This window comes from Alligator sinensis, unplaced genomic scaffold, assembly GCF_000455745.1.
Source record: "Alligator sinensis unplaced genomic scaffold, ASM45574v1 scaffold1164_1, whole genome shotgun sequence".
In the NCBI taxonomy this organism is placed as follows: Eukaryota; Metazoa; Chordata; order Crocodylia; family Alligatoridae; genus Alligator; species Alligator sinensis.
In genome coordinates this window covers 693,744-711,896 of record NW_005842225.1, presented here as the reverse complement: position 1 = coordinate 711,896, position 18,153 = coordinate 693,744, and the positions used below count along the sequence as shown (strand labels likewise).

The 18,153-nt window shown below is 48.4% G+C and overlaps 2 protein-coding genes across 3 annotated transcripts in view; both read right to left on the bottom strand.

The window, feature by feature from the left end:
• Nucleotides 1-18,153, bottom strand: part of LOC102368372 (leucine carboxyl methyltransferase 1) — a 29,698-nt gene that overhangs the window by 3,004 nt on the left and 8,541 nt on the right. The window contains exons 6-9 of one of the 2 annotated variants that reach the window (XM_025208280.1): nucleotides 11,205-11,307; nucleotides 9,309-9,429; nucleotides 8,042-8,143; nucleotides 7,504-7,596 (exon numbers count right to left, since the gene is read on the bottom strand). In XM_025208280.1, the coding sequence (XP_025064065.1) occupies nucleotides 7,504-7,596; nucleotides 8,042-8,143; nucleotides 9,309-9,429; nucleotides 11,205-11,307 (419 nt within the window). Of the gene's footprint in view, nucleotides 1-7,478; nucleotides 7,597-8,041; nucleotides 8,144-9,308; nucleotides 9,430-11,204; nucleotides 11,308-18,153 lie in introns of those variants that run through there. The other variant, XM_025208279.1, reaches the window with a different exon arrangement.
• On the bottom strand, nucleotides 2,776-4,695 carry LOC112550855 (leucine carboxyl methyltransferase 1-like). Its single transcript, XM_025208281.1, has 3 exons — nucleotides 4,608-4,695; nucleotides 3,341-3,442; nucleotides 2,776-2,895 (listed from the first exon to the last, which is right to left on the bottom strand). Exons 1-3 carry the CDS (start codon nucleotides 4,686-4,688, stop codon nucleotides 2,794-2,796), a joined length of 285 nt encoding a protein of 94 aa, XP_025064066.1. The 5' UTR covers nucleotides 4,689-4,695; the 3' UTR covers nucleotides 2,776-2,793.

The window sequence follows — 18,153 nt, the reverse complement described above, 5'->3', positions numbered from 1 at the left end:
GAAATTAAAGAAACGGATTGAAAACAAGCCCTCAGGGCATTCTGCAACATGCACGTGTTCATCCCACAGCAGCAAGTGGTGCCAGAAATGGCAAGGCCCAGGGAGCAGTCACGTGCATTAGCAACTTACCTTTTCAGTGTACGAACACAGGTAAACCCACGAAAGGGAAAATGCCAGCATGCTGAGCTAGTATGGGACTAATGACCCATGAAGTGTTCTCTGCCTCCGATTCCTAGGGTTCGGTGTACCAGTGCTAGCCTGCGCTCCTTTATGTCAGAACACTAACATTTGCACTCCACTCTTTTACTTAGCACGGGGATGCAATGCTATGGGCTGACAGAGAGATTTTGTTTTGCTGCGCAATTCCAGGGTATCATTTTTGATTATTCTCTTCTCAAAGCCACAAATAACCGCCCAGAGAAAGTCAGGGCTTTTCATTTCTTTGCATGCCACCTGGCTCCGGAAAAATCACTCTCCTGCATGGGTGACTGAGCACAGACCGAAACCTCCCGACTGAGATGTGCAATTGTTATCGTGGCAGGGTTTAGAGTCCCCAGTTGTAGACCAGGGCACAAAGCAATCACAGAAGGAACACTAGCCCTGCCCCAGATGGCGTGCCACCTGACAAGCCCAGCATGCGGTTGGATACCGTACACCTTACCCTGCGCCAACACAACCACTGAAGTGCTGCTGCTTTCAGTAAGGGACAAGCAATTCCTAGGTGCCCTCGTTAAGGCTGTGAAATCACCAAGGAGGCGGCAACCATGACTACAGAGCAAAATCCAGGTTCTGTAATAAGTTTACTGCACAGGCAGGAGTGCAGCTCTTTCCAGACAACAGTGGGCACTTTCACACACCTGGCCAGGAAGTGGTAGTGGGGGCTGGTAGCTGCTTTACCTTAAGCAAAAGGCTACCCCAGGATGAAATGAATGATGGCAGCAGAGAAGTGACAGGTACTCCGGTGTAACGTACACCTCGCTTTGAGGGAGAACTCCCCTCTGGAGTAGAGTGACTTATGCCAGCGCACGACTGAGCGTGGTGTGTCCACTCCACTTGCACTACAAGAGTGAGGTCAACTTATTCTGTGGCAAGCATGTGGTGTGTCCACACCCCCTGGACAAGAGCTGCTATAGCAATACAAGGCAGGATTATCCTCATGTTGTGCTGAGGGTCAGTGTTGAGCTGGCCTTTTAACTGGCAGCTGGGAGAGGCTGAAGAACAGTCCCCGTTTTGAACAGTGCTGGAAAGCACTAAGCGTATTTCTTCCCAAGGGCCAGGTGGTGAAAATCCACCCGTCACCCTGGCGGAGAATGGCCAACGAATTGTCGACCCTGCCCCTTCCCGTTCCCCAATGTGGGAACTTGCCATGGGGGAATGTCTGATCTTGCCCAGGGCAGGCTGCCCAGCTGGCTCGGAGCACAGCCCGTGGATGGCTTCTGAATGGTCCACGCTTCAGACTAAACTTCAGAACAAAAGATTTAAAAATAGGAGACTCCAATGAAATGGATACACGGGGGCCAGCCATTCGTGCAGAAAGCTTACTTAATGAGGCTGCCTGGAGCTTGCTCTGGGAAGAAAGTGCGATAGGAAGCGTCCCTTCCTGCCTTTCGCTGGCAGAAGTGAATTATTCAGCTGTTCAATGGCTTTGCACTGGTGCAGCGTGGAGGATCCCTACCAGCCCGCAGCACCACTCTGGAGCTGTTTACCTCCCTTGTGGGGGGGCTATCTCGCCCAGCTCAAACAAACTAGATCATAACCACCCTGATTACAATTTGGACACGAAACAACATTAACCCTTTTGATGTTTCTCTGGGGGGGATTCTGTCCATGGGCACAACTAGGAACAAGGTCTGAGATGCACGTCTAATTCACTGTCACTTGTACGCTTGGCGCCATAAGTGTTTGCTTCTCCTATTGCACTTCTGTTTGCCTGGTACAACAGAGTACTGCTGGCTCGTTGTAGTACTAAGTTACTCTCTGCCTGGGCTCAGCTGTTCTACCAGCCACGTAGGGGAGCAGAGCAATGGCTGACCATTCCCCACCAACCTGCCCCAGAGAAGTTGCAAACAGATCTCTACCCATGTTCAGAGCAAAGACCTGGGCAGTCCCTAGAAGCAGCAAGGGGGCATGAGCATCCTCCTGTGCAAGCATAGGCATGCAGAGAAACAATTATACGGCTTAAAAAATGGTGGAAGGGGCTTCTGGCAGGTCAGCTGGATTGCTGTAACCATCTGGTGTGCCTGCTCCTTTCCAGTCTGCATAAGTGGAAGTTACAGTAGGGGCAGCTTCCTCCTGGTTAAATTACCCATTACCATTACTGCACAACAGAGACAGAGGATGGTTACAGTGGAGTCACCTGATCTGTTGTGCTCATGACAGGCGAGTCTCTCCCCCAGCTCTCAAAATATCCAGTCAAGCCCTGCGTGTAGTTCTTGTACATCCAGAACCGCAACGGCCAGGGGCTCACAAGAAATGCCGCAGGAGCCTTAGAGCAGAATTCAGCATTTCTACTGCATCTTTCACCCATGGATCTCCGTGCTCAGCCAGAGGACACCCACTGCCCCGGCAGCACACTGCACTGCCATGCAGGGGAGAAGGGAGAAGAGCAAGCCACTGGCTTGTTAGCAGGGCTCCTGGAATTACCCTTAAGGTCCTGCACTCAGGTAAGACTCAGCTACACCCTGCTTCACAGGAGAGAGAGAGGAAGCCACGTCAACAGCTACCAAACTAATTACTGGAGCAAGCTATCTTGGAAGAGGTGAGCAAAGGTGATTTCTGGCAATCAGCGATGGGTCACCAGTACCTTTTGACATCAGCCTGTGGCAGAGAGCTGTAGACTTTCATCATGTCAATGGCGTTTGCCGTTTCCCAGCCATTTAACAACAATCGCTCCTTCTGTAAAAGAAACAGGAAGCACAAGACTCAGAGGGCTCTAGAGGAGAGTAGAACGACGGCGCGTCCCAAGGGCCTCTTGTTCCAAGGACCATACAGGTCACCTCCTCAACCTGCTCTCCAAAGATGTTTAATGTTCGTTTCTAAGCAAAGCTTGTTTAAGCCAAATGAATAAAGAAAACCTTGGTGCCGAGCTAAATTAGGCTGTATTTTGGCTCCACTCTATTTTTCTCACTTGCCACAAACAGCAGATGCCAGTCAGCTCTGATTTGCAGGGCTCATTCCCAGAGGTTATGGGAACAAGGAGAAGGGAAGAGGCTACTTTGGGGTGGACAACCACTGTTCACCGCTCTGAGCCTTGCAGCTGCCCCACCGTGAGGAGGAGGGCTGGCAGTTTAGACTAAACAGCGACGGGTAAGAAAATGCCTTGTTGCTCTGCACTGCTCACCTGAGACTCTAAGGACCAGCAGACTTCCACGCCAGCCAGGTTGCATTGCCTTCTCTGCAAGTTCTCAATCATGATCTGTCCAAACCGATCAGCCATGTTCACCTGGGGACAAAGAGAAGACAAGGCTGGTTTTCATAGAATCATAGAAAATTTGGGATGGAAGAGACCTCAGGAAGTCATCTAGTCCAATCCCCTGCTCAAAGCAGGACCAGCCCCAACTACATCATCCCAGCCAAGGCTTTGTCTACCCGGGTCTTCAAAACCTCCAAGGATGGAAACTCCATCACTTCTCTAAACAACACGTTCCAGTGCTACATCACTCTCCTAATGAGAGAGTTTTTCCTAATATCCAACCTCAACTTTCCTTGCTGCCACTTGAGTCCATTAATCCTTGTCCTGTCGTCTGCCCCCACTGAGAACAGTCCAGCTCCAGCCTCAAAAGGGATTGAACTGCAGCAGAAAGCAATAACTGAACTGAAGCCCTCTTGTTAGCCCCATACATTTATACTGTGGGCAGCAAAAGCCTCTTTTCTTCTCTCACCAGCCTGATATAGCTCTCTCATCACAGCTACGGCAGTCCTTGGGCCCTCAAACAGGACTTTCAGCAGAAGGAAAGGCCTTGTGGTGATGACAGCTTTCTCTTTAGGAACAAGGCATACTATGAACAGGATCGGAGGACTGCCAGCCCTTTCCACAGGGACTGCTAAAAGCCTATCATAAAGAAAAGACTTCTAGCTGCTACCAGCTGAGTCTGTGCTCAAATAATTGACCTGAAAAGTCGAAAATTCATTACCCATTCCTTAAGTTACCCAAGTCCCAAAAGGCAACTTTCTGCTGCCACACAGAAAGGCTCATCTTCAGGCTGATACAGGCTGGCAATTTTAATAACAGAGCCAAAGGAGAGATCAGTGACTATCTGTAACCAGCTTGCCTAAGAGTGCTCAGTGCTATTTCCTTCAGTTCTGCCGCACTGACCCTGGCATCTAGGGCTCTGCAAGAGTCTCAATCGTTTTGCTTCAGGGAAGCGCACGATGGATACAAACAACATTAGCCAATCATGCTCAGACCATGCCTGCCCTGCAGGTTTGCCAACAACTGAAGATGGCCCAAACACCCAAGATCCCCAGCCCCAGTAACTTCTTGAATTTGCACAGCTCTGTACAAGGTCAAAAGCATTCAGGCTCAGAGCCTCCCCTCTCATCCCATGCAAAATCCCCACGGCTTTCTGCGTGCTCTGTGCCGAAGAGCTGCATGGGTTTGGCTTTACCTGCTCATAGTTTATGAACATGGCTGTCTGAAAAGTGCTTGCAGCCCACTTCAGAAGACTTGCAGACTGCTGCGGCGTCATATAGACCAGCACGGAAATTAAAGAAACGGATTGAAAACAAGCCCTCAGGGCATTCTGCAACATGCACGTGTTCATCCCACAGCAGCAAGTGGTGCCAGAAATGGCAAGGCCCAGGGAGCAGTCACGTGCATTAGCAACTTACCTTTTCAGTGTACGAACACAGGTAAACCCACGAAAGGGAAAATGCCAGCATGCTGAGCTAGTATGGGACTAATGACCCATGAAGTGTTCTCTGCCTCCGATTCCTAGGGTTCGGTGTACCAGTGCTAGCCTGCGCTCCTTTATGTCAGAACACTAACATTTGCACTCCACTCTTTTACTTAGCACGGGGATGCAATGCTATGGGCTGACAGAGAGATTTTGTTTTGCTGCGCAATTCCAGGGTATCATTTTTGATTATTCTCTTCTCAAAGCCACAAATAACCGCCCAGAGAAAGTCAGGGCTTTTCATTTCTTTGCATGCCACCTGGCTCCGGAAAAATCACTCTCCTGCATGGGTGACTGAGCACAGACCGAAACCTCCCGACTGAGATGTGCAATTGTTATCGTGGCAGGGTTTAGAGTCCCCAGTTGTAGACCAGGGCACAAAGCAATCACAGAAGGAACACTAGCCCTGCCCCAGATGGCGTGCCACCTGACAAGCCCAGCATGCGGTTGGATACCGTACACCTTACCCTGCGCCAACACAACCACTGAAGTGCTGCTGCTTTCAGTAAGGGACAAGCAATTCCTAGGTGCCCTCGTTAAGGCTGTGAAATCACCAAGGAGGCGGCAACCATGACTACAGAGCAAAATCCAGGTTCTGTAATAAGTTTACTGCACAGGCAGGAGTGCAGCTCTTTCCAGACAACAGTGGGCACTTTCACACACCTGGCCAGGAAGTGGTAGTGGGGGCTGGTAGCTGCTTTACCTTAAGCAAAAGGCTACCCCAGGATGAAATGAATGATGGCAGCAGAGAAGTGACAGGTACTCCGGTGTAACGTACACCTCGCTTTGAGGGAGAACTCCCCTCTGGAGTAGAGTGACTTATGCCAGCGCACGACTGAGCGTGGTGTGTCCACTCCACTTGCACTACAAGAGTGAGGTCAACTTATTCTGTGGCAAGCATGTGGTGTGTCCACACCCCCTGGACAAGAGCTGCTATAGCAATACAAGGCAGGATTATCCTCATGTTGTGCTGAGGGTCAGTGTTGAGCTGGCCTTTTAACTGGCAGCTGGGAGAGGCTGAAGAACAGTCCCCGTTTTGAACAGTGCTGGAAAGCACTAAGCGTATTTCTTCCCAAGGGCCAGGTGGTGAAAATCCACCCGTCACCCTGGCGGAGAATGGCCAACGAATTGTCGACCCTGCCCCTTCCCGTTCCCCAATGTGGGAACTTGCCATGGGGGAATGTCTGATCTTGCCCAGGGCAGGCTGCCCAGCTGGCTCGGAGCACAGCCCGTGGATGGCTTCTGAATGGTCCACGCTTCAGACTAAACTTCAGAACAAAAGATTTAAAAATAGGAGACTCCAATGAAATGGATACACGGGGGCCAGCCATTCGTGCAGAAAGCTTACTTAATGAGGCTGCCTGGAGCTTGCTCTGGGAAGAAAGTGCGATAGGAAGCGTCCCTTCCTGCCTTTCGCTGGCAGAAGTGAATTATTCAGCTGTTCAATGGCTTTGCACTGGTGCAGCGTGGAGGATCCCTACCAGCCCGCAGCACCACTCTGGAGCTGTTTACCTCCCTTGTGGGGGGGCTATCTCGCCCAGCTCAAACAAACTAGATCATAACCACCCTGATTACAATTTGGACACGAAACAACATTAACCCTTTTGATGTTTCTCTGGGGGGGATTCTGTCCATGGGCACAACTAGGAACAAGGTCTGAGATGCACGTCTAATTCACTGTCACTTGTACGCTTGGCGCCATAAGTGTTTGCTTCTCCTATTGCACTTCTGTTTGCCTGGTACAACAGAGTACTGCTGGCTCGTTGTAGTACTAAGTTACTCTCTGCCTGGGCTCAGCTGTTCTACCAGCCACGTAGGGGAGCAGAGCAATGGCTGACCATTCCCCACCAACCTGCCCCAGAGAAGTTGCAAACAGATCTCTACCCATGTTCAGAGCAAAGACCTGGGCAGTCCCTAGAAGCAGCAAGGGGGCATGAGCATCCTCCTGTGCAAGCATAGGCATGCAGAGAAACAATTATACGGCTTAAAAAATGGTGGAAGGGGCTTCTGGCAGGTCAGCTGGATTGCTGTAACCATCTGGTGTGCCTGCTCCTTTCCAGTCTGCATAAGTGGAAGTTACAGTAGGGGCAGCTTCCTCCTGGTTAAATTACCCATTACCATTACTGCACAACAGAGACAGAGGATGGTTACAGTGGAGTCACCTGATCTGTTGTGCTCATGACAGGCGAGTCTCTCCCCCAGCTCTCAAAATATCCAGTCAAGCCCTGCGTGTAGTTCTTGTACATCCAGAACCGCAACGGCCAGGGGCTCACAAGAAATGCCGCAGGAGCCTTAGAGCAGAATTCAGCATTTCTACTGCATCTTTCACCCATGGATCTCCGTGCTCAGCCAGAGGACACCCACTGCCCCGGCAGCACACTGCACTGCCATGCAGGGGAGAAGGGAGAAGAGCAAGCCACTGGCTTGTTAGCAGGGCTCCTGGAATTACCCTTAAGGTCCTGCACTCAGGTAAGACTCAGCTACACCCTGCTTCACAGGAGAGAGAGAGGAAGCCACGTCAACAGCTACCAAACTAATTACTGGAGCAAGCTATCTTGGAAGAGGTGAGCAAAGGTGATTTCTGGCAATCAGCGATGGGTCACCAGTACCTTTTGACATCAGCCTGTGGCAGAGAGCTGTAGACTTTCATCATGTCAATGGCGTTTGCCGTTTCCCAGCCATTTAACAACAATCGCTCCTTCTGTAAAAGAAACAGGAAGCACAAGACTCAGAGGGCTCTAGAGGAGAGTAGAACGACGGCGCGTCCCAAGGGCCTCTTGTTCCAAGGACCATACAGGTCACCTCCTCAACCTGCTCTCCAAAGATGTTTAATGTTCGTTTCTAAGCAAAGCTTGTTTAAGCCAAATGAATAAAGAAAACCTTGGTGCCGAGCTAAATTAGGCTGTATTTTGGCTCCACTCTATTTTTCTCACTTGCCACAAACAGCAGATGCCAGTCAGCTCTGATTTGCAGGGCTCATTCCCAGAGGTTATGGGAACAAGGAGAAGGGAAGAGGCTACTTTGGGGTGGACAACCACTGTTCACCGCTCTGAGCCTTGCAGCTGCCCCACCGTGAGGAGGAGGGCTGGCAGTTTAGACTAAACAGCGACGGGTAAGAAAATGCCTTGTTGCTCTGCACTGCTCACCTGAGACTCTAAGGACCAGCAGACTTCCACGCCAGCCAGGTTGCATTGCCTTCTCTGCAAGTTCTCAATCATGATCTGTCCAAACCGATCAGCCATGTTCACCTGGGGACAAAGAGAAGACAAGGCTGGTTTTCATAGAATCATAGAAAATTTGGGATGGAAGAGACCTCAGGAAGTCATCTAGTCCAATCCCCTGCTCAAAGCAGGACCAGCCCCAACTACATCATCCCAGCCAAGGCTTTGTCTACCCGGGTCTTCAAAACCTCCAAGGATGGAAACTCCATCACTTCTCTAAACAACACGTTCCAGTGCTACATCACTCTCCTAATGAGAGAGTTTTTCCTAATATCCAACCTCAACTTTCCTTGCTGCCACTTGAGTCCATTAATCCTTGTCCTGTCGTCTGCCCCCACTGAGAACAGTCCAGCTCCAGCCTCAAAAGGGATTGAACTGCAGCAGAAAGCAATAACTGAACTGAAGCCCTCTTGTTAGCCCCATACATTTATACTGTGGGCAGCAAAAGCCTCTTTTCTTCTCTCACCAGCCTGATATAGCTCTCTCATCACAGCTACGGCAGTCCTTGGGCCCTCAAACAGGACTTTCAGCAGAAGGAAAGGCCTTGTGGTGATGACAGCTTTCTCTTTAGGAACAAGGCATACTATGAACAGGATCGGAGGACTGCCAGCCCTTTCCACAGGGACTGCTAAAAGCCTATCATAAAGAAAAGACTTCTAGCTGCTACCAGCTGAGTCTGTGCTCAAATAATTGACCTGAAAAGTCGAAAATTCATTACCCATTCCTTAAGTTACCCAAGTCCCAAAAGGCAACTTTCTGCTGCCACACAGAAAGGCTCATCTTCAGGCTGATACAGGCTGGCAATTTTAATAACAGAGCCAAAGGAGAGATCAGTGACTATCTGTAACCAGCTTGCCTAAGAGTGCTCAGTGCTATTTCCTTCAGTTCTGCCGCACTGACCCTGGCATCTAGGGCTCTGCAAGAGTCTCAATCGTTTTGCTTCAGGGAAGCGCACGATGGATACAAACAACATTAGCCAATCATGCTCAGACCATGCCTGCCCTGCAGGTTTGCCAACAACTGAAGATGGCCCAAACACCCAAGATCCCCAGCCCCAGTAACTTCTTGAATTTGCACAGCTCTGTACAAGGTCAAAAGCATTCAGGCTCAGAGCCTCCCCTCTCATCCCATGCAAAATCCCCACGGCTTTCTGCGTGCTCTGTGCCGAAGAGCTGCATGGGTTTGGCTTTACCTGCTCATAGTTTATGAACATGGCTGTCTGAAAAGTGCTTGCAGCCCACTTCAGAAGACTTGCAGACTGCTGCGGCGTCATATAGACCAGCACGCACTCTGTGATGAGAAGCGTTGGCAATCTTTAAAATAAATAAATAACACCAAGCAAGAACAATTAGTGACAGACAAGTACTTTCATAAGCACAAATGAACTCGACAGCTCGAGGAAACGAGACATCATCATTTTATCAAGCAAAGTGTAGGTCTGGGCCCTTAACCCACATGTTATCTGCGCAGGGTACAAAGTACAGGAGTTGTGAGTTCTCCTCTGTGGTTTCCTAACCTTTGCCATGCTGTGGCCAAATGGTACAGCGCTTCTCTCCCCATTCACCTGGATCGAAAAGGAAGACGGTCACGATTCCCAGGCTTATTCACACCCCTTGGGCTGAGAATTCATACCCTGTTCCTAATCATTAAAAGCCTGGTAGAACAAGTCAGACATTGAGACAAGATGAATTCTCTGGAATTCAGATAAGAACACAGCAGCTTCTTTGAGTAATTAGGAAAGAGGTGGAAACTTCACTTCCACCATCACTTCCTGTCCCTTAGGAGGAGTTGGAGGTTGTGACGACATGGCTTGGGAGAAATACTTATACCCTACCCAGTGCACACACAGGCCCTGTTCTCTTATTTTTGAACAGCGCTAAAGATAGGAAAAGATATTAAATGCAAGGAGATACTTAAAAGGCAGGGGGAGGAGTGGGGGAATGACCTTTTAAGAACAGCTCTAGTAATACAATTGTACAAATCCCTATGAAAGACTTCAGTAAATCACATTTTGCTAGCTACCCTTATGATTCAGAAATTGCTTTTCTTTCCCCCTCCACCTACAACAAAAAACCCAAAATCTGCATGAGTAACATGGCCCACTAGTCAGAAGCTCGCTTTTAGTTCCCATTATGAATAGGAACGAGAAGCACTAGAAGCAAAAGGAATTCCACAAGGAGAAGTTGTGTAGGCAAGCAAAGAGACAGCGAGCTTCTAAGATGAAAGCATAAAAGATCAGCTTGATACATCCTGCCTACCCCATGTGCCTCTTCTCTGCCAGCTACGCTCTATTTATAACTCTTCGATTGGGAAAGTATGTCCATTACCAACTCTCTGGGATCACGTAGAGAAACTAAAGAGCATAGTTTCTCAGCAACCAAAATCCCAGTCTTTTACCTCTAGGACGGGATCTTGACAGAATCTGCTATCATCCACTTCAGGAAATAAAGAAAAACAACTTTACAGAGAAAGACACAGAAAACCAGTCATTAAAGTAAAAATCCGATAAAAATCTCTCTGTGCATGTTACATTCTTTATTCTAGGAGATGAGCAACCAGACACACTCGCATCGTATCCCCTCACACAGTAAAGAGAGCATCCAGCAAGTAAGTCACTAGATACCCATGGGCATTAACAAGACGCACCTGAAATATAGCAAATATCCAGTTACTAAGAGAGATTATTCAGATAAGAAATGTTTAGGGAAGTTTTTGAGTCTGTGCTTTTATTTTAAACAGAGCGAGATTTATGAGCAAATGCCATGCACGGCCCTTTCAAAGGGCGAACATAATGGTAGCAGTGGTTTTCCCTGCTCCTATGGGGGTTGATGTTCTTGGGTAGGAAGAACATAAGTCTCATGGAGTGGGCTGCATGGGGAAGGAGCACAGACCCATGCAGGCAAGGACTGCGGCAACAGCCTGCTCAGCTCAGGGAAGCTACATGCAGTGTTGGAACAATTCCTTCTGCTTAAAAGGCTCGGAACAAGGTAACCATGGAAATAGCATAATAAAAAATGGATGCAGATACTGTGCCCCAACCCAACTTCACCAGTACATTTCCACAAGCCTCCGAAATCAATCGTCTTACTGTGTATCCATGTTAAATTTCTTTAGTTTTTCCTCCAGCTCAGATGAGCTTCTGAGATCTGCTCCAATGATAGAATATCGACAGGAATCTAGGCTGTGAGCATCTGCAAATTCAAGACAGTATAAAGATTAATGGCCGAGCTCTTGATAAGAAAAAAGGACATTGAGATTATTGAACTTTTAATGAAGTAAGACATGAACAATCTGAGAGCCCAAATTTGACCTACTGTCCGTTGAAGTGAAAAGTGAACAGCAGAGTCTGAAAACTTCCCTCTACAAACCAAATGCTGCAAATGACAATTATTGATATTTATACACTGCAATGCACTGGCACGAGACGTGGCAAACTTGGGTTTCTTGCTTCTCTGACTGCAAGAATGCGGAGAGGTAGTTTCAACTGTTGCCATGGTTTCAGGGAGGATGGAGAGAAGAGAAAGCATAAGGATAGCAGGCTGCATCCCAAGAGCAGGAGACGAAAGAAAAAAGAGAGGCTTTGCCCAAAAGCTTGACTCTGTAAACCCCCGGGTGTTTCCCCAGCACGTTCTGATTTACTATGATTTTGAGTTTCTCACAAGTTAGTGATGGAAAAAGAAAACAGCTGAGGTGAAGGGCAGCATATTATTAATGTCAGAAAAAGGGATCAGTCATCGCATTTAGTTCTTATACTAATGTCTGTCTAGTGTTCCCTGAGTAAGTGGATAAAAGGAAAGGGGTTTTGTAGGAGCAAAGGTACTCCATGAAAATACAAGAGCAGCCAAATCATGATGTGATAAATGTCATCTCGGTCCCAAAATCAAGACGTACATTGACAGGCTTTTACACTGGCAGCAGACTCCTGGGCATGGAAGCAAGTAAAATTGTTCTTGCATCCAGTTCAGACCCAAGATAGTCACCAGTGAAAGCACTTCACAAATTCCAACCAGGCCTGAAAGGGGTCTTGTAAAAGTGCCCTGGAAAGAAGTGGCATTTGACGCACACCAGGTACAGAGTCAGACGGCTCTGCTGGTCGATTCACACAACTGCTACAGTATAAAGCACAGGACAGAACAGCACATTTCCCCCCCGTCGAGCAAGAGAGTGACAGCCAGAGAGCAAGCAGTAAAAATAGGTAAAGCAAACAGTGGAAAAACCCAGAGCAAGAGATTCCAGTGGCCTTGTAGTGCTCAGTCAATATACACACACCTGCAATATAGCTCATTGGCTTTGGCTTGGGTCCACCTGGAAGCCTGCAGCATCGCTGAAGACAGACACTGCCTCTGTATTTCAGTATAGCAGCAGGTGTCGAAAGCCAGGTAGAGCAAGAGCGAGCAGTCAAGTGGCTGGAGATGGGGAGAACCTGTTCTCCATTTCAGAAGAACAATAACTGAGAAGCAACTGAACTCAAGAAATGCCTCAGATGCTCCAACTGGCACCACTCTGCCTAGCTGCCAAGTGACCAGCGTTCCCAACTGGCACCTGCGAAGTCCAACGTTGCTATTCCCAGCACAGTTCTGGAGAAAGAGGCACGTGCAGAACAGCTCACTCAAAGGTAGGAGGAGGTCATGCAAAAGCGGGGCACATCATCTGCACGTGATTCAACATTTGGAAATCACCCACATACTCAGTAAACACTACTCTTGCTACCCCGACCACTGACTTAGGTCTTTATACCAGGGCCACAAGTGTGCAGCCCTTGGATAGCAACGAGCCTGCTCAGCGATGCAAGAATTAATTCAACTTTGCTCTCCACACAGAAGACAAAAATAAATGTCAGTCACCCCAATTAGCAGTGGAGTTAATGCAATTCCTGTGTCCCACTTCATCAAACTTGGACACATTCAAGTTTATCATTCAAATCAAAGTTAAAGCAGGAGGAACAAATGGCACAAAGGTTCAAATGATGGAAACAGCAGTCACCCAGACAGAGGGTGCGTCTACATGAGATACTTTACTGTGCAGTAGAGCTGATTACTGCACAGTAAGCGTCTACATCTACACGTGCAGATGCTTACTGAGCAGTAATTGGCTCTAATCATGAGTAAATCTGCTCACTGCAAATGCAAGTAGCAAATTTACTTGAGATTAGCAATGGTGCAGTAGCACACATGCAGACCCCTGACTGGGAGCAAATCTGCTCCTGGTCAGCTAGGGGCAGAAGATTGCTCTCTGTCCCCAGGAGCTGCCCCAGCAGCATGGAGCTCCCAGCCCATGCTCTGCAATCCCAGGGCCAGGGTTAGGAGATCCTTGTCTCCTAGCCTAGGCCCCACAACCGCAGGATGATCTCCCAGCCAGGGCCAGGCCCCACAACCACAGGACTCAGGCTGAGAGAGAAGGATCTCCTAGCACGGGCCCCGTGATCGTGAAGCTGGTGCTGAGAGAGAAAGATCTCCCAGCCCCTGTTCCCCAACTGAGGAATTGGGGCTGGGGAGCCTGTTCCCTACCCAACAGCACTGCTAGCTACCCCACTGGCAGATCGGGGCAGGTCTGCCCCTCCCCTGCAGCTCCTTCCAAGTCCCTTGCCCTGGAGCCGGGGCAAGGAGACATTGTCCCCGCCAGCCCCGGGGCTAGCACGCAGGGGGAACCCAGAGCTCCCTCTGGCTGCTGCAGAGAGACAGTGCAGGGCCAGCAGCCAGAGAGACAGTGCAGGGCCACTGCAGGGTGGGAGCAGATTGCTGCCATGAACAGCAAATCTGCTCCCGAGACCCTGCACATGGAGACGCCTGCCCGGGAGCGTTTACTCGCGTGTAACCTGTTCCCAGATCTAATGCACATGTAGACACAATCAGAGATAGCATTAAGCCAAAAAATATGCAAGTAAAGGGCATATGGCTTTCTGCTGCTCCTTACTGCCCTCCACCAACAGGAAAGTTCAAGTTCTCGGTTAACAATTCTTCAGCAGTGCAGCTCTTAAGTCCATAGGCATAATCCAAGATAATAAACTGAATTCATTAACTTAAAGGCTGGGGAAAAAAACCTCATAAACTGCAGTTGAAAAGAGAAACTGTACTTCAAGAGGTTATCTCAAAAGATAAGGATGCATAAGAAACCTTGGCAATTCCATGTTGGAAATATTTAATGAGAAACCCCCAGGCAACTGAATCCCTCTACTGTAGTACACTACAACCCTCAAACAGTCTTACCCCCGGCCTCCTAGAATGGTAGCAAGACTGCCCTCTCTTCACAAAAAACCATTCCCACCTTATTTTTATAAGACGGGGTAACAAAGTACAGGAGAGGAGGGGAATGCTGCTTATGCTCAGGATGGTGCTGTTTGTTTGGGCCAAGTTTAGATGGTCAGGGTGCTGCCAGTGCTCTAAAGAACAAATTTAGAACAAAAGTCAAGGAATCAGGATTCGTATTAGGGGTTGGATTTTTTGGAGGTGGTTTTTTTTGTTGGGGGAGGGGAAGGGACAGGAGAAGCTGGAAAAGATACAAAACAGAACCACAGTCTGGTTACAGCTAAATTCGTTATCGTACTTTTTGAGAAAGCTCAGGGGTGGGGTTGTCCTTAAGGATAGGCTGGCTCATAGATCATATTCGTGATTAAGGTTACGAAGGATTTTCAGGCCTAGGGATTCTTTAGCTTTGCACAATTTTAACAATACCCCAGCAAAATGGTCCGCTACAGACATTCCTGAATCTGTTCAGGAATCAGCTCTATTCTTTCCCCCAAAAGCCTCCTGCCTCTAGACACAATTGTCTCCCTTCTGTGTCCAGTGCGCAATGCCATCTAGTTCTTTCCTCTGATTCATCCAAATAAGAAGTGCCTGGTCCATGGTGGTTTCTGTCAGCTTCACTTGCCTCTCGTCTTTGACGGCAAACATTTTGCAAAGGTTGCAAATTAGAGACAAGTAATGCATGTTGGATTCTCTTTGGATATTCTGTTTTCAGGTGACAGTGCCTTGAATAGGTTTTTTTTCTTCCTTGCTCCCGGCAAAAGTTTGTAAAGAATGCTTGGACTAGTGAGGAGGTCTTGAGGAATGAAGCACAAGGGTGAAGTGAAGCTGTTTTGAAAGTGAGACTAGACAGAAGTGACATGAAGAGTCCCTGAAAAGGAAGAGCTTTTAGAAATAAAAAAGTCCTTGCAAGGTTGGTCTTCCATATGTCTATAGGATTCTGCCTTAATAATGAGATGTGGTAAAATTTTAAAGAAATTTGGCAGCTTAAGAGGTGAACAGATGAGAAAGTTAAAAATTAGGTAATACTTTTCTACCTTTTTAAATGGAAAGCTTAGTGCCCTTTTACAATTATAGAGCAGAAACTCACCCAAATCAGGGCAAGGGGCTATACTGTACCGAGGACTCCCAGGTGTGCGACCAAAAGTCAAACCTAGACTATAAAGAGTTTAGAAATAGTGCAATGCTAGCTTATGATCTTTGAAACCTTGATTGCATAATTTAACATCCATTTAGAGATCTGCATATTTACAGCCCATGCCAGTAAAGCAATAGTGATCGGAAAGTATTTTAGAACAGTCCATATCTATAGTGCAGCGCAAGAAAAAGCCAATGGCAACATCAAGGTGTCGTAGTCACTTGGTCCGTGCTGGTTTGAGCCTTGAGATTTGCAGACTGAAAGTTGCAGTTTTCCTGCTTTCATTCTGCCCTGCTCCCCCTAAAGGACTAAAGCCCCCCGTTTCAGAGCCAGGCTCTGACTGCGCTCTATGCGAGGGGAAAGTCCACGTAGCCTCTCCACAACCTAGAATTACTTGGAAGGGAGGTTTACTTTCCAGGAATGATTTCTCTATTACCTTGATTGCAAATCTCCCTCCCTTGGCAGAGTTCTCGAGTCATTTGGTTCATCCTGCTCGGACTCAGCCAGGCCTATCTGCAATGCTCTAGTGCCGACATGACCATCTTGCCCCTGCCCTGCTCTGGCAATGTAATCCATTTAGAGCAGAATTTCACTGAGGTTTTTAGCACAGCTGAACAGCTATTGATGGTCTCTTCTAGAGCACAGAGGTGCCGGAGGCTTTACTTTGCAGTACTCTCAGCTGAGGTTGCAAACAGGATGGCCAGAGTTAAAACTGCTTACCTTCACCTCTGTTTTATAGAATCAAAGAAATGAAGGGCTGGAAGGGACCTCAAAAGATCATCAAGTCCAGCCCCTGGGCAGGAATACTGCGGAGATCAAATGATCCCAGCAAGGTGTCTGTCCAGTCTCCTCTTGAAGACTTCCAAGGCTGGGGTCTGCACCACCTCCTTGGGAAGTCTATTCCAGATGCTGGTCACCCTTCCTGCAAAGTTGTTCCTTACCTCCAACCTGAAATCACCCTCTAACAGTTAATGACCATTGCTCCTTGTCCTCCCTTGGGGCGCCCTAGTGAGCAGTTTCTCCCAGCTCCTGATATTCACCCCTCACATACTTACAGACGGTCACCAAGTCCCCCCTCAGTCTTCTCTTCCCCAGGCTGAACTGTCCCAGATCCCTTAGTCTTTCCTCATAAGATTTGTCCTCCAGGCCCTTGATCATTCTTGTGGCCCTTCTCTGAACCCTTGCAGGATTCTCCATGTCTTTTGTGAAGTGTGGTGCCCAGATCTGGACACTGTACTGCAGCTGGGGTCTCACCAGCACCGAGTAGAGAGGAAGTATCACTTCCTTAGCGCTGCTCACGATGCATCGGCTAATATATCCCAGCGTGCTATTAGCTCTGTTGATCACAGTGTCGCACCGGAGGCTAATGTTCATCCTGTGATCAACCATAACCCCAAGCAGGGGCGATGTGTAAAGGGTGCGCACGCAGCGGTGCACCCCCTACAAAAACCCCAAGTGTCGGCAGTGCCTGTGGGTGGTTGCCGCTCGCCACCCCTCTCCCCCCTCCCACCGCCGACAGCATCTGTGGGAGCTCCCACTTACCATCGCTGTGCTCCCGCTGCCACTGTGTCCCCCCAGGCACCGGGGGCATGCATCGTTCATGACCCCGAGGTCCCCTTCAGCTGTTGTGCTGGCCAAGACATCTCCTCCTAACCTATATTCGTGTTGCTGGTTGCTTCTCCCCAAACGAAGCGCTCTGCATTTATCCTTATTGAACTGCATCTGGTTCCACTCCGTCCACCTTTCCAGCTTGTCCAGATCTGCTTGGATCCGCATCCTATCCCCTAGCGTGACTGCTTTTCCCCATAACTTAGTATCATCCGCAAACTTGGCCAGTGTGCTTTCCACATCCTCATCTAAATCGTTGATAAAGATGTTGAACAGCCCAGGGCCAAGAACTGAACCCTGCAGGACACCACTGGCCACCTCCAGCCAAGGCGATAGACCCATCCACTAGCACTCTCTGGGTTCAATCCCTTAGCCAGTTCCCAACCCACCTGACTGTAGACTCTGCCAGCCCACAATCCCCCAGCTCTCTTTATACGAGCGTGATGAGAGACTATATCAAAGGCCTTTTTACAATCCGAGTATATGATATCAACCGCATGTCTCACATCTAAGTGGTTCGTTATTTGATTGTTTCCTTTGGGTCTGGGAGCCCTCAGCTCTCTCCTCATACTGGGCATATTCCCTTTCATTGCGCACAACATACCACAAGACTTTTTAGATGTGGACACACCACACTTATCCCCTCTGTAATTTCGAGGAAGGAAGTACAAGCACAAGCATTTTAAACATGGGTGCCACTGCTATAATTAAACGCTAGTATTAGATGCCTTCGATTGCCTCTTGCCCTTACTATTATAATTATCCCCCCTTTAGAGGGATGTTATGTTACTTGTTTCATCTGCAAGCGAAATCTTTTATCACTACATTAACTTGGTGATGAGAGCAGCATTTCAGCATCTCAGGTACATGTGAGGGAACAGCATAACCCCTTCCAGAAGGATTCTCAATTACTCACAGTTCTGTTACTTAGCATAACACTTCCCTTGGAGCCCTTCCAAGAGGAATCAAGCATGGATCTCATCTACTTAACGCATTTTCATTAGGAGTTTCACTCTAAAATATATAATGGACTTCCCCAGTTTCTCACA